A 14,772-nucleotide genomic window follows, 5' to 3' on the forward strand; every position below is an offset into this window, starting at 1 on the left:
TTTTATTTATTTTTTAATATCATAAAATATTTGATAACTTGTTACCCGAAGCAGCCCAAGTTTCTTCCGGAGGATTGTTTGAATTTGAACTTTGAAGGCAGGCACCAGGCAGCCCAAATAAACTAAACCTTTTTTCTCTTTTTTCGTTTGAAAAGGTGGAGCTGATTGCAAACCTCTGCAATATAATGATTTGGCTTGAAAGTTTGAAGCATGGCAGTGGCACATGGCAATGCATGACCAAAAAGTTTGAAGGCATTGCTGATTTATTATATTCTTCCATCATTATAAATCTCGATGTATATATAATTAAAGATTTAAGTTGATGTTTTTGTGGTGAATGGTGAATGGTGGTGATAGATTTTAAAAGAAAACAATGTTTTATTGATCAATCATCCATTAGCTGAAATTCGGCCCATTTGTCTGCTTCGAAGTTCCATCATCCATGCATGCACAGGCTTCCATGTAAATGAAATTATCAAATGACCCACTCACTCTACTTCTTCCCAACCCTAAACAAACAATTATAAGGTAATAAATCTAAAAAGCTGCCCATTCAAAACTTTTGTCTTGAGCTTTGACTCTGGTTGAGGATGATGAGGAGCTTATTTAGTGGGAAAATTGCAACACCCTCCACCCACCAACTTCGTATGCCGTAAAAAAGCCACGTTCACATACTCACACACACACACAGAGACAAATAAACCCCATCCAATTCCACTTTTCTTTTCTTTTCTCTTCTCTTCTTTTTCGCTTCTCTCCTCCATATGAGAATAATATGAAAATTCCAAGAGCCTTGGAAACCGAGTTAGTGGAGTTATTTGCATTCCCCACAAACATGCCCTTAACCAGCTTGGACCAAGAATTTCAACTTCACTTTTACAAAATTTATATATATCAAAAAATAAAAAAATTAAAATGGGGCACTCATATTCAACCAAAAGCTACAATCTCGTCTTTATATATGACCCATCATGTCCCCTCAGCTCTATACTCATCATACTCTTTCTAGTCCTCCTTTCTTGCTACCTACCCAGCACTTACCATTTTTTCACCTCAATTATAGCTCTATCATTGATCATTTTTCTAAGCAACATCGACGACCATGACCGCCAGCCACCGGTGGAGTTCTGTCTACTTGGGTGGTGTTGGTGGTGTTTGGCGGACGCAGCAGCCCGGCGTACAAGGGCTCTGTTGTAAATACGGGTGAAAAGTGATGGCAAAGCAACACACCGAACAAGGCTTTGCAATTGCGCTCTCCTGAATTTCTAGCCCACACCACAAGGAGCAGAGTCGGGAGAGCGGCATTATTGCATTGCGGGGAATTGAGGATAGCGGTCCGAATTTACCTTAACAACAACATAGGTCTTTTAATAATTTTCTTTTGTTACTTAACCTTGGTCTTTGATCTTAGTTGTCCTTTCGTTTTTGTTTTTGCCTTTGTTTTTGCATGTTTAATATGTTATGGAACATGGGATGTAAGGGATGCATACGAGGTAGCTAGTTTGGTTAGTTTGGTTTTTAGTTTATCTGTAATGCTGCTGGGCATGCATCACTTACACCTATCATGTATTTATTTGCTTTGTCATGAATTAATGGAAGAAAGAAAAGAATGACTTTAGTTTCCTTCCTTCCTCTTTAATTTCCTTTTTCCTTTTTAGGTTTTGGTGTGTCTTGGCTCTTCTAGCTACCTAGATGCTGATTCAAAGTCAGAATCTGATTTTTGCGAAAGCTTGGCAGCATGGATTTTCCATGCTTTCTTTTTTCTGCATTTGGTGCTTTTTCTCATCTGATTTCAATCTTTAATTACCTGTACTTAAAGGAATGAAGTTCATGTTTTGGCCAAAAAATTATACTAGTTGTTATGCAAAAGGGTTGTAAGGCTGTTCACCAAATGATAATCCATCTAGGGCTACAAGAATTGATAGACAGAAGCGAATTTTTGTCTCTTCCAAAAACAGAAAAAAGTATCTTATACATAATTGGCAAAGAATCAACCATTGTTCCCAACCTTCATACATATCCTGTATTCATATAATATATAATATTAACAAACCCCAGTGACTCATGATGATCAGTACAACAACGTGAGTTGTATAGAAATAATACAAATATATATTATGATTTACGGTAAATTTATCTCGTTCCCAGATATAATTTATAGTATATAAACATTCGCATCCCATTTTTCATCTCATCGCATTAAGGTGTGAAAGTACAAAGGAGGTTAGAATGAGGGGTTCTTAATAGCAGTTCGATCCAATGCAGAGTTATCATTGGATTGGATTGAATCCCTTCATTGTAATTTGTAACCCTTAAAAGCTCCCGTGAATACAGCCAAGGGTCTGTAGCTTTCTCTTTTTTACCCTTTTGGTTGAACTCGAAATAGGGGCAGGAAGCCGAAACAAGCAATGCAGGCACTTAGCCCATCGGGCTAAAACAAACATATCTAGGCCCAACAATTTTCATAATATACATGAAGAGGGTCAGGTATCACAAATATTTATTGAAAACATCATCACTATTACTAACGGCTGGCATTAGGGGTGGGCATCAATCCGGCCGATCCGGTTACACCGGCCGAACCGATTATATTGGTTTGGTTTGGTTTGGTTTTGACCAAAGAAAAAGTCAACAGTTTCAAAAACCGATCCGAACCGATTTGGTTTGGTTCGGCTGCGGTTTGAGAACTTTGTAAACTGTCCTAAACCGAACCGGACTGATTAGAAATAAATTTATTATTTGTTAAATATATTTTACATGTGGCAAGGCTTGAGTGGTTATTTTGTAAGTGTTATCATGCACCATTCCGCACATGATTGGACTCCAAAAGCCTGAAAAACTCATCCAAAACTAAAACTCACGGATCTAGTCACTCTCTACCTCTCCCTCACATTTCTCTCAGCCTCTCCTCCGTTTCCTAACCCTAGCCGCACACAACACTCACTACTCTCATGTCATCGCATCATTCATCTCCATTTTCATCACCTTTGGCCTCTTCGTCTCCCCACTGTAATCTCTCTCTCTCTCTCTCTCTCTCTCTCTCTCTCTCTCTCTCTCTCTCTCTCTCTCTCTCTCTCTCTCTCTCTCTCTGTGTAGATTTGATGGTTTTCTTGCTCAACTTTCTGATTTGGGTTCATATATCTCATGGCTTTTGATGATTTAGATACATATGGGTCTTCATTTTATCTTTTTTTCTGGTGAAATTAGTGGGTTATTAGATTAGCTTATCAAGATTTGTTTGGGCGCTAACTGTGCTGTGATGAAGAAAATGGTTGGGAGAGGGAGAGAGGTGGATTCTGCGATGGTGATGTGTGGGTGCAATGGGGTGGGTGGGTGGGATTTCCAGAAAGTTAAAAGAGAAGATGGGGTACTTTTGCTTCCCCTTTTTTTCCTTGACTTCCCTTTTGTTGGCTTGGCTGCGTGGAGGAGTTCTCTTCTTCAGGTTTAGTTGGCTGCGTTTTTTTTCTCTTGGCTTTACTTCTTTTTTTTTCCCTTCTTTTTTTCTTTTCGCTGGTTTGTTTTTTTGGTTGGCTGGAGACTTCTTTTGTTGGTTTGTCAATTCAAGGGAAAAAAAGGAGTAGGGCTCAGATTCATCTCTACGTTCCACAAGGAGATAAAATGAGTAAGCTGCTCTATGTTTCTGTTGCTAGACTAGTAATGTGTTGTTGGTTTGCTTCAATTTTCATTCCTAGAGCTGAATGTTTCTAGTATAAAAAAAATGGTGATTTAGCATGTTGGATTTGCTGTGTGAATGATGCGATTACATTACAGAGCGCTATACAATATTCTTATGAAACCCATTATTGTTGTTTTTATGTGCAGAATGAGAATATCAGCAGAGAGGGAGAAAAGTTTTATTTAACTGTTTTGATGTGCAGAATGTTGTGTTGAATTTGATGGGGCTGCTATTTGGAAGGATTATCACTGTTTTTTAAATCATGATTTGTAATAACTATATAATTAAGTACAATAGGATTGTATTTCTTTGAGAATCATGTTCTATAATAATTATTATTGCTTGCAGGTACTTTTTTTTCGTCTGTTTTTTCTTTACCTCTTTGGGTTGTATGATTAGTGAATGTTTTGTGTTTGATATTAGGGAACTTGAGAATGAACATGTTCGGTGACATGAAGAAAATGATGTTTTATTTTTATGCCTAAATCGGCCGAACCAAACCGCACCAAACCGGATATGAATGGTTTGGTTTGGTTTGGTTTTGATTTTGATTTTAGCTCAAACCGAACCAAACCGGACCGTGAAAGTTTAATTGGTTCAGCTGTGGTTTGAGGGTGAAACCGGACCAAACCGGACCGTGCCCACGCCTAGCTGGCATTGCACCTGGTATATGATCCAACTTTTAACATTACTTTTTATTTATATTTGTGCTAGCTAGCTTCTCTCCATTGTTTCAGAAATCAGCAACTGAGAAGGATTATCCTCTTCTATAGGCATGTCTTGTGGAGAGGATAAGAAAGGATTAGGAGGCATTTTCAGGTTGCCAATGCTTCCCTTCCACCATCTCCACAACTTTAGTCATCGAGGGACGATCTCATGCCTTGCCTTGAATGCACCATAACCCTACTACACATAACTTTCTTCAGCCTCAGTCTCAGTCATGTCATCTCCCTTAGTTATATGGTCGTAAATCTACAACGGAAGGTTCCCTCTAGCTGAGCTGCTTGCCTTTGCGTTGACATCCATTCTTACTCCTGCCATTCCCAACATCAACATCCTAAAGCTATAAACATCTGATTTACTAGAAACAGCTCCAACATTCCTAGAATTCAGTTCAGGAGCTATGTACCCTGCTGTTCATCTTAAAGTACTAACAAAAACAAAATCATAGTCCTCCGGGTAAAATTTTGCAAGGCCAGCATTTGATATTTCGGGGATGAAATTGTGGTCTAGCGGGACATTTTGGGGCTTCATCTCTAAATGAAGAATGCACACATCACTTCCCTTGTGTAGATACTCGATTCCTCGAGCAATTCCCAGAGCAAACTCGTGCAGCTTTTCCCACTTAAATGACTGAAATCTTCCTTCTTTTGAGGATAAATGTTTAGCAAGAGACCCATTAGGCATGTACTCATACAATAGAGCCTGCTTAGAGCCTTCAGAACAGAATCCCCACCAACTGAAGAACATTGGCGTGACGAATTCTACCAATTTTTCGAACTTCATTGATAAATTCTGTGACACTGAACCTAGAGTTCTCCAGCATTTTGACAGCAATTAGGCAACCATCTGGAAGCTGCCCTTTATATACTGACCCAACCTAAGCCCACCATGCCGGCCCTAGTTTCTCTTCAAAGTTGTTTGTCATTGCAATTGTTAGCGAGAGATATCCTATTCTATTAGGATATTATTTTATTTATTTCCTTTTATATAGATATTATGTAATTAGGATTCCACTTGTTTTCCCAGTTTGACCCTACTAGGGTTTGTAACCTTGTATTATAAATAGGGGTGGGCATCAATCCGGCCGATCCGGTTAATCCGGCCGAACCGATTATATTGGATTGGTTTGGTTTTGACTAAAGAAAAAGTCAACAGTTTGAAAAACCGAACCGAACCGGTTTGGTTTGGTTCGGCTGCGGTTTGAGAGTTTTAAAAACTGTCCTAAACCAAACCGGACCGATTACAAATCAATTTATTATTTATTTAATTTAGTTTACATGTGGCAAGACTTGAGTGGTTATTTAGAAGTGTACCATGTACCCAGCAACACTTGATTGGACTCCAAAATTACAACTCACGGACACATCTAAGATCTAACCATTCTCTCTCCTTCAGATTTCTCTTAGAGCCTCTCTCCTATCTCCTATCTCCTTTCTTCCTTCGTCTCTTAACCCTAGCCGCAACTCCCTCTCATTATTTCTCCATCTCTCTCTGCTACCTCTCCCTCTCTCTCTATCTCTCTGCTACATCTCCCTCTCCCTCTCCCTCTCCCTCTCCACCAGGTTCTGCAAGGATTGATGATGGGAATATTGCATTATTTTGCTTTTCCTTGCTGGGCATTTGGCGGACTTGATTCTTCTATGGGGTAAGTTTTTCTTTCACAAAAGGTTCACCAATTATTCTACTTTATTCCATCAATTATTCTATTTTATTCCACCAATTATTCTAGTACTTAGAAATTGTTGGTTGGTATGCATATTTTTAACAGATGTTTCAAATTGTTATGAGTTACCGAGTTGGTGCTTTGTGCTGCTTCAAGTAAGATGTGAAGATAATATGTTTTTTTTTTCCAACTAAGGCCTGCAATCTATATCTAAATGTTATGCAGAGAATAATCTTTGGACTCAACAATTTTTACCTGTTTGTTCCTGTTTATGTGACTTTTTTAGTTGATTTGGCATGATCCTTAATGTAGTGAAAATTGGGAATGGATACACCTATGTTTTTTTTTTATTGATCCTTGTATTCTACTGCAGTGCAAATGTTTTTGGGGTTTCAATAGAGTCTATGCAGCTTTCATTTGATGCCAGAGGAAATGCATTTATTATTTCTCTTAATGCATCAGAGTGGACCTCTTTAGTCCAGTAACTCGCCTTCAGTTTGGGTTGGTTTGTTATTGTAGGGCTCAGATTCATCTCTACGTTCCATAAGGAGATAAAATGAGTAATCTGCTATGTGTTTATGTTGCTGGACTAGTATTCTTAAGAAACAGAGCTTGTGTCATACAATACTCTTATGAAACTCATTATTGTTGTTTTTATTTGCAGAATGAGAATATCAGCAGAGGGAGAGAAGTTCTATTTTACTGTTTTGATGTGCAGAATGTTGTGTTGAATCTGATGGGGCTGCTGTTTGGAAGGATTCACTGTTTTTTAAATCATGATTTGTAATAACTATATAATTAAGCACAATAGGATTGTATTTCTTTGAGAATCATGTTCTGTAATAATTATTATTGCTTGCAGCTTGTTTTCTTTCTTCTGTTTTTTCTTTACCTCTTTGGGTTGTATGATTAGTGAATGTTTTATGTGTTTGATATTAGGAAACTTGAGAATGAACATGTTCGGTTACATGGAGAAAATGATGTTTTCTTTTATGCCTAAACCGGCCGAACCAAACCGCACCAAACCGGATATGAATGGTTTGGTTTGGTTTGGTTTTCATTTTGATTTTAGCTCAAACCGAACCACACCGGACCGTGAAACTTTAATTGGTTCAGCTGTGGTTTGAGGATGAAACCGGACCAAACCGGACCGTGCCCACTCCTAATTATAAATACTTCCTTTCGGAGAATGAAATATATCTGAAAATATTCTACCATATTGTTTAACTTGGTATCAGAGCCGACTTTCTGGTGACCTGTGTGTGTTGTGCCCACCCGTGTTCTATTGTGTGCCATAATTTCTTTTAGGGTTCTTGTGTCTGTACCTTTGCCGTGTTCCGCTGTGTGCTCGGTCGTGTTCGTGCCTCTACTGTGTTCGTGCATCTGCCTCTACTGTGTTTGTGCCTCTGTTATCTTCGTGCATCTGCCATATTTGTGTCTGTGCTGTGTTCTGTTGTATACTCTGCGTGATTTGTTGAGTTTCTGCTACAATCATGGGTAACAATTCCATTGTTGGTGGTGTTGCTGCTTCTGCAAATTTGCGTGTTTCTGACTCTATTCCAGGTACTGACTCTAATACTTGGATAATTGACACTGGTGCTTCTGATCATATGACTTATGATGCTAAATTTTTTGATGAGTTGTCTAATAACACCCTTGACCCATACATAACTAGTGCTAATGGTTTGCCATCTCCAATTACTGGTGAGGGCAACATTTCTCTCACCCCAACTCTGTCCTTGTCTCGTGCGTTATTAGTTCCCAATATCCATTGTAACTTGTTATCTGTTGGTCGCTTACTTGATACACTTAATGCTTCTGCTACTTTCTATCCTACCCATTGCTCTTTTCAGGATCTCAAGACTCACAATGTCATTGGGCATGGTAAACGGATAGGGGGGGGTTGTATTATTTGACATTACCTTCTGCACCAATTCGTGATCGTGTCGTTAATACTGTTCAACGTTGCAGTGTCAAAGACAAACAGCAAATTTGGTTATGGCATCGTCGCTTGGGACACCCGTCATTTGGCTACCTTAAGCGTTTGTTTCCATCTTTATTCTGCTCCTGTGATGAGTCTAGCTTCAAATGTGAGACTTGTGTAATGGCCAAGAGTCACCGTACTGTTTTTCCCTTAAGTAATAATAAAGCTGCTTTACCTTTTGAGTTAGTCCATTCTGATGTATAGGGTCCTGCTCGTGTGACCTCTCATGGTTTCCGTTGGTTTGTTACGTTTATTGATGACTGCACTCGCTTAACATGGGTGCATTTGATGAAGAATAAACATGATGTTGCCTATATTCTCCCTGATTTTTGTGCCATGGTGTCTACTCAGTTTCATGCTCATGTTAAAGTTTTTTGGACCGATAATGGCAATGAATATGTGAATCATACCTTGAATCAGTTCTTTCTTGATCACGGTATCATTCACCAAACTACCACTCCATTCACTCCGCAACAGAATGGCGTGTCTGAAAGGAAGAATCGTCAGTTACTTGAAGTTGTCCGCTCTCTTATGTTGGATATGTCTGTTCCCCATCATCTTTGGGGACATGGTGTCTTGGCCGCGGCCTACTTGATTAACCGTACTCCTAGTCGGGTTCTTGATTTCAATACTCCGCTTGATGTGTTGTGTGCCCATACTCCTCCGGTTTCGGTCTCTAAGTTATTTCCGAAGGTGTTTGGGTGTGTTGCTTATGTTCATGTCTACTCCCATCAACGGAGTAAACTTGATCCTTGTGCTCTCCGTTGCGTCTTCATTGGCTATTCTACTACTTCAAATGGTTATAAGTGCTATCATCCGCCTACTCAGAAGGTACATATTACTTTGGATGTCACCTTTCATGAAGAAGTACCTTATTATGTTCCCCCTCCTCTTCAATTCAGGGGGAGAGGGGGAGTGAATTGAAGAGTTTCGGAGTAGAAAATGTGGAAGATATTGGACCTGAAGAAAGAATTTCTGGCGAATAGGAAGCGACCGGTCGCGAACGAATCTGCCTGGATACGACCGGTCGCATAGAAATGAGCGACCGGTCACTAACGAATCTGCCTGAAAGCGACCGGTCGCACATAGGAAATGACCGGTCGCCTGCCTCGATGAGCGACGACAATGACGATACGAGTGACTCGACCGGCCGCCAGGAATGTCACGACCGGTCACCCGGTGATACTTTGGAATTTTTCGAGCCTCTCTCAGAAGGACATAACAGTGATACTAGCGACTCTCGTACATATGAAATTGATACATGACCCCCCCTCTGCCCTGCCACTGCCCCAATCAACTCGTGATAATGAGGTACTTTCTAGTGATGTGTCTACTTATTCATTGCCCCCATGCACTACCCGTGGGAAACCTAAAGTACAATATTCTCCTGATATACATGCCAAGTCCAAATATCCCTTTAACCATTATATATCAACTCATCGTTTATCTAAGTCATATGCATCATATTTATGTCAATTATCTAATGTATGTGTGCCAACTAAGTTGCAGGATGCTCTATTTGATCAAAACTGGGTAGATGCAATGCATATTGAGATGGAAGCCTTGAACAAGAATGCTACTTGGGAGTTAGTTCCTTTACCAAAAGGAAAAAAGGCAGTTGAGTGCAGATGGGTGTTTACTTTGAAGCATAAGGCTGATGGTTCTATTGACCGTTACAAGGCAAGATTGGTAGCAAAAGGGTATACTCAGACCTATGGAGTGGATTACACGGAGACTTTCGCTCCAGTAGCCAAGCTCAACACTGTACACGTACTCTTGTCCTTAGCTGCTAATCATGATTGACCGCTGTTACAATTTGATGTCAAGAATGCATTTCTCCATGGTGACCTCAAAGAAGAAATATACATGGATCCTCCGCCGGGTATCCTTGTGACCTCTAAGGAGGGTATGGTGTGCAAGCTACGGAAATCATTGTATGGATTAAAGCAGTCTTCAAGAGCTTGGTTCGGGAGGTTTGCTGTAGCTATGAGGAAATCTGGGTATGTACAAAGAAACTCGGATCATACTTTGTTTCTGAAACGTCGCAGAGGTAAATTGACAGCTTTAATAATTTATGTTGATGATATGATTGTAACTGGAGATGATCAGGTAGAAATACAGAGTCTTCAGAAATATCTTTCGTCTGAATTTGAGATTAAATCATTAGGTGATTTGAAATACTTTCTTGGGATTGAAGTTGCCAGATCTAAGCATGGTATTTTTCTGTCCCAAAAAAAGAATGTTTTGGACTTGCTTTCAGAAACTGGAATGTTGGATTGTAAACCCATTGATACTCCAAGTGAACAGAATCACAAGTTGGGGTTGTATCCTGATCAAGCTCCTACTGATAAGGAGCGCTATCAAAGGCTTGTAGGAAAATTAATTTATTTGGCTCATACACGTCCTGATATTGCGTATGCAGTAAGTGTAGTGAATCAGTTTATGCACTCACCTAGTGAAGATCATATGGGTGCCGTGACACGTATTTTGAGGTACCTCAAAGGGACTCCTGGCAAGGGGTTAATGTTTTCCAAGTATGGTCATACAGATATGGAAGGGTACACAGATGCTTATTGAGCTGGTTCAGCTACAGATAGGCGCTCGACATCTGGGTATTTTATGTTTGTTGGTAACAATCTTGTTACGTGGAGGAGCAAGAAACAAAATGTGGTGTCTCGGTCTAGTGTTGAGGCCGAGTATCGGGGAATGGCCCATGGTGTATCTAAATTACTATGGTTGAGGAGATTGTTGAGAGACCTTGGTTTTGGGCCTAAGAAACCTATGGATTTATATTGTGACAATACGGCTGCGATTGCAATTGCTCATAACCATGTACAACATGATCGTACAAAGCATGTGGAAGTTGATCGAAATTTTATTAGAGAAAAGTTGGATGCGGAGATTGTTTCCTTTCCGTTCATCCGTTCTGAGTACCAGTTAGCTGATGTTCTTACAAAAGCTGTTTCTACAAGTATCTTTCTCAACTCGCTTGACAAGTTGGGCATGCGTGACGTCTTTGCTCCAACTTGAGGGGGAGTGTTAGCAAGAGATATTCTATTCTATTAGAATATTATTTTATTTATTTCCTTTTATATAGATATTATGTAATTAGGATTCCACTTGTTTTCCCAGTTTGACCCTACTAGGGTTTGTAACCTTGTATTATAAATATCTCCTTTTGGAGAATAAAATATATCTGAAAATATTCTATCATATTGTTTGACTGCAACTACATGATATCAGTGTAAGAGTACCTTTTTGGGCATCAAGGATTGCTCATTGTGCAGCACAACTATCTCCCTGCTGTCTTTCGTGTTGTATAATATTTGTGGATGAGGAACACAAATATAGCCAAAGGAGCACAGATATGTCTAATAATAAGAATTAGGGCTACACGAGCAACAGAAAATCATTATTTTTAAGTTTATTTAAAGTTCATGGGAACCAGTCAATGAAATAAAAGTTGTACCTAATGGAATGTTCCAGAATAAGTCGAAGCTCACATACGAACCATACATAATAATCCCTGAACATTTAAGCGTCATATGCAAATATGAGGAAACTAAAGAGAAACTGGTCAAAAGTTAAGCACAGTAACCTGGATTATTTACTCTACATGAAGCATCATATGTAGGGCAATACGGGGGCTCAGCCAACCATCCAAGATTGAACCCTGCCTGCAACACTTTCATGACATCTTCATAAGAAGGCAACTTGACATCTACAGAATCTGCAGGAGCAATTGAAACGAGAGAACAGGATTTTTCTTGCTCAAGATGAGCCAGTAAGTGGCCTTCTCCGTAAATAGCTTAAACATGAGTGCCATTTCTTCTGAAACAAGGAAATTCTCTAAAAGCTAGGTTGCTTAAGTTTGTGGAGCAGTTTGCAAAACTGATATATGAGAGATGCCCTAGTGGCCTATAAGGAAAATCGTGGGTTAACTCATCCACTGAATCTATAGATCCAGATGGAAGGCTGCAGCTTCCATTGGCAAAGTTTGTATCAATGAGATGGATTGAACGTTCATTATAGGAAATGTTCTTGACATAGTATGTTCCTGGATCGTATTCCAAGATGGTTTTGTTGTTCACACAAGAAAGTTCATAGGCTGGATAGCCGCAGCCTACTGGATCACCCTTTAGGCGAAAAGGGAAGCTGTGTTTTGGATATCTCCACATGAAGAAGAAGGACAAAATTGATGGAGTGATAGATCACCACAGAAGAGAGAATAACTGAAGCAATAAATAGTTCTTTCCTTGTCATGTTTTGCTGCAGAAGAATACCTAGTACTAAGTTAGATTAGAAGAGTGAGTAAATACAAGAAAGCCTCTTGAATGGTATTTCGCCTTTTCACTAACGAGTAGCAACATGACAACAAGAACAAAAATCTTGTATTTACTTTTTCGATTTATATATTTGTTTTTATTTATTTATTTAGAGGTTAACATTAGAATACGTTATAAAGATCTTTTTTAGTTAAGAAGAATGCTTGATTGCACCTTCAGGGAGCTTTCAGCATATTCTATTCAGCAACTTGTGAAGAAAACCAAAGGACAAGGTGATGAAGCCTCAAGGAATGCTGATCAAAGAACGAAATAACCAATGAAATCTCAAAACAGGACATTTACAATATAGTTTTCAGTGACACTTGGAAACAGACTTTTTGATGATTCACATTATTATTGGATTATACATAAATAAATAAAAACAGAACAAATAAATAAATCAAATTTTGTTCTACACAATTCTTTTTGGTGTCACGTCATGGAGCATTACACATATAAGCTGTAGAGGGTGAAGAACAGAAGCCAAGGTCAAGAATTGCTGATTGTTGGCGTCAATTCTTCTCCGTGCTACTGGATGCATTTCGTCTTGTGCGATACTTGCGAACAAAGAACACCAATATTGCAATTATAACCAGTAGAGCAATTAGACCTGAAAATGCAGAGAAAGATTCCTATCAGTCACAACTTCCAGTGAAATCGAAAATCGCACGAAACTAAAACAAGATAGTCAATGTGTATACACAAATATAATACCTCCCACAACGATTCCCGCGATTATTAAGTTTCCTTGAGTTCTTGTGAGTTCTTTGTACTCTGAACTTGCAGAAAAACAGTATCAAACATCAAAACAAATGTTATTAAAAATTGATAATCAGAGGACATAAGTTTTGATCATAAAGTTGGGCATGCATACTTACCTCTTTCACATATATAGGTCAGTGGCTTATCCCATGATTTTACTACGCAGGATTTACCAGCCAAAGAGCAATCCCTGCACTCAAGCGACCATCCAACAAAAAATCCTGCCTCCAAAACTTCCATGACGGCTTCATAAGAAGGGAACTTATAATTAATGTCGTGAAGAAGATCTACAGGAGCCAATGAAACAACCGAGCATGATGGCTGAGGATTATAGTACGAGTAGTCGCCGTCATAAACTACATAGACGTAACTCCCATTTCTTGTCAAACATGGAACTGTCGTATGATTAGCAGCATCCTGCAGGCTGCTGATGTTTCTGGAGCACTTGACAAACCGAAAACGACTCCCAGGGCTGGCCACAACTCCCCTGAATCGAAAGTCTTCGACAAACCCATCCGTTGTTTCAACAGAGCCAGATGGAAGGCTGCAGCTTCTATTGGCATTGGCGAAGTTGACATCAACCAAACGGAGTATTTGATCCTCATATGAAATGTTCTTCACATAGTATTTCCCTGGAAATATTTCTAAGATGGTTTTGTTGTTCACGCAAGAGAGTTCATAATCGGAGTCACCGCAGCCTGATGGATCACCCCTTAGGCGAAAAGGGTAGCTGATGTTGTTTATTTCTCCGCAAGAAGAAGAGGAACACACTTGTTTGTAATTTCTTGCTTCAGCTTTGATGAAAGTTAGAAAAATCAGAAGAGAGTAGAGAATAGTTGATGCAGTTTTTGATTCTTCCGCCCTCATGGTATTTGCAACAAATTTGCAGAATAACTGTGAACTTGAACTTGAGATATTATCTTCAAGAATGTGTTAATCCTGTTCTATTTTATCCAAAGTTTGGAGCACGATGCTTTTATAAGGAAATCTGAGATCTGTATTGGTGGTTCTCTGTTAGTCAAAGGATACGAGTAGGTCAAAATTTTCTGCTCCGTGTTGGAGTTTTGTGACTCTGTCTTTCTTCACAAGTTGATTATGGATCAACTTTGAATTTTTTATACAAAGCGACTGGTTTTGTTAAAGATATGATTCAAGAAAGTCAAAGTCGAAGTCTGATGAAATGTTTTTTTTTCTTTTTTGAGAAAGAAAAAATGTCCACATCTATCTTCAATAGCACTTTATGATACGCAACTACGCTTTTGAGTATTGCAGAATTCAAAGGTCAAAGTCAAAGGCAATTCTCCCTCCTCCTTTTGCCAATCAACAAGAAGCAGTAATGAGTCTGAAAAATCAAACGGTTAGCTATATTAGGTCATCTCAAGCCATGGCCATAGGAGAAGTATAACCTTAAAATAATGTAAAACCCAACTCTAAAATAATGCAAAACTCATCTCCAGCTATGGGTTAATTTTTTTTTGTGCCACATTTGACACTTTAGCCCACCAACTAGGGCAAATGTAGCTCAACTTTGGCCAAGGCCAAAATTTTTTGTGGGCCCAATGCATGTGCTTTCTAAGAGGAGAAAGTATCATGAGTGGGCAGTAATATAAAACATCTCGTGCAACTGTAGATCCAACAG

The 14,772-nt window shown here is 39.2% G+C and overlaps 2 protein-coding genes, 2 long non-coding RNA genes and 1 pseudogene across 4 annotated transcripts; 2 read left to right on the top strand and 3 right to left on the bottom strand.

Moving 5' to 3' along the window:
* Nucleotides 1-2,787: 2,787 nt before the first annotated feature.
* On the top strand, nt 2,788-4,027 carry LOC148297877 (uncharacterized). The gene is made up of 2 exons (XR_015833126.1): nt 2,788-3,009; nt 3,823-4,027. It is a non-coding gene; the product is annotated as an uncharacterized LOC148297877 (long non-coding RNA).
* Nucleotides 4,028-4,648: 621 nt separating this feature from the next.
* LOC148297878 (LEAF RUST 10 DISEASE-RESISTANCE LOCUS RECEPTOR-LIKE PROTEIN KINASE-like 2.4) lies at nt 4,649-5,182 on the bottom strand. The gene is made up of 2 exons (XM_088248764.1): nt 4,828-5,182; nt 4,649-4,710 (listed from the first exon to the last, which is right to left on the bottom strand). The coding sequence occupies exons 1-2, from the start codon at nt 5,180-5,182 to the stop codon at nt 4,649-4,651; spliced, it is 417 nt and encodes a 138-aa protein (XP_088104890.1).
* Nucleotides 5,183-5,686: 504 nt separating this feature from the next.
* LOC148297879 (uncharacterized) lies at nt 5,687-6,933 on the top strand. The gene is made up of 2 exons (XR_015835182.1): nt 5,687-6,044; nt 6,727-6,933. It is a non-coding gene; the product is annotated as an uncharacterized LOC148297879 (long non-coding RNA).
* Nucleotides 6,934-11,630: 4,697 nt separating this feature from the next.
* Nucleotides 11,631-12,826, bottom strand: LOC148297880 (LEAF RUST 10 DISEASE-RESISTANCE LOCUS RECEPTOR-LIKE PROTEIN KINASE-like 1.2; annotated as a pseudogene).
* Nucleotides 12,627-14,080, bottom strand: LOC110765466 (LEAF RUST 10 DISEASE-RESISTANCE LOCUS RECEPTOR-LIKE PROTEIN KINASE-like 2.1). The gene is made up of 3 exons (XM_021968604.2): nt 13,250-14,080; nt 13,086-13,145; nt 12,627-12,981 (listed from the first exon to the last, which is right to left on the bottom strand). Exons 1-3 carry the CDS (start codon nt 13,998-14,000, stop codon nt 12,884-12,886), a joined length of 909 nt encoding a protein of 302 aa, XP_021824296.1. The 5' UTR covers nt 14,001-14,080; the 3' UTR covers nt 12,627-12,883.
* Between the last annotated feature and the right edge of the window lie 692 nt (nt 14,081-14,772).

This window comes from Prunus avium, chromosome 1, assembly GCF_965620075.1.
Source record: "Prunus avium chromosome 1, drPruAviu1.hap1.1, whole genome shotgun sequence".
NCBI classification, from domain to species: domain Eukaryota; kingdom Viridiplantae; phylum Streptophyta; class Magnoliopsida; order Rosales; family Rosaceae; genus Prunus; species Prunus avium.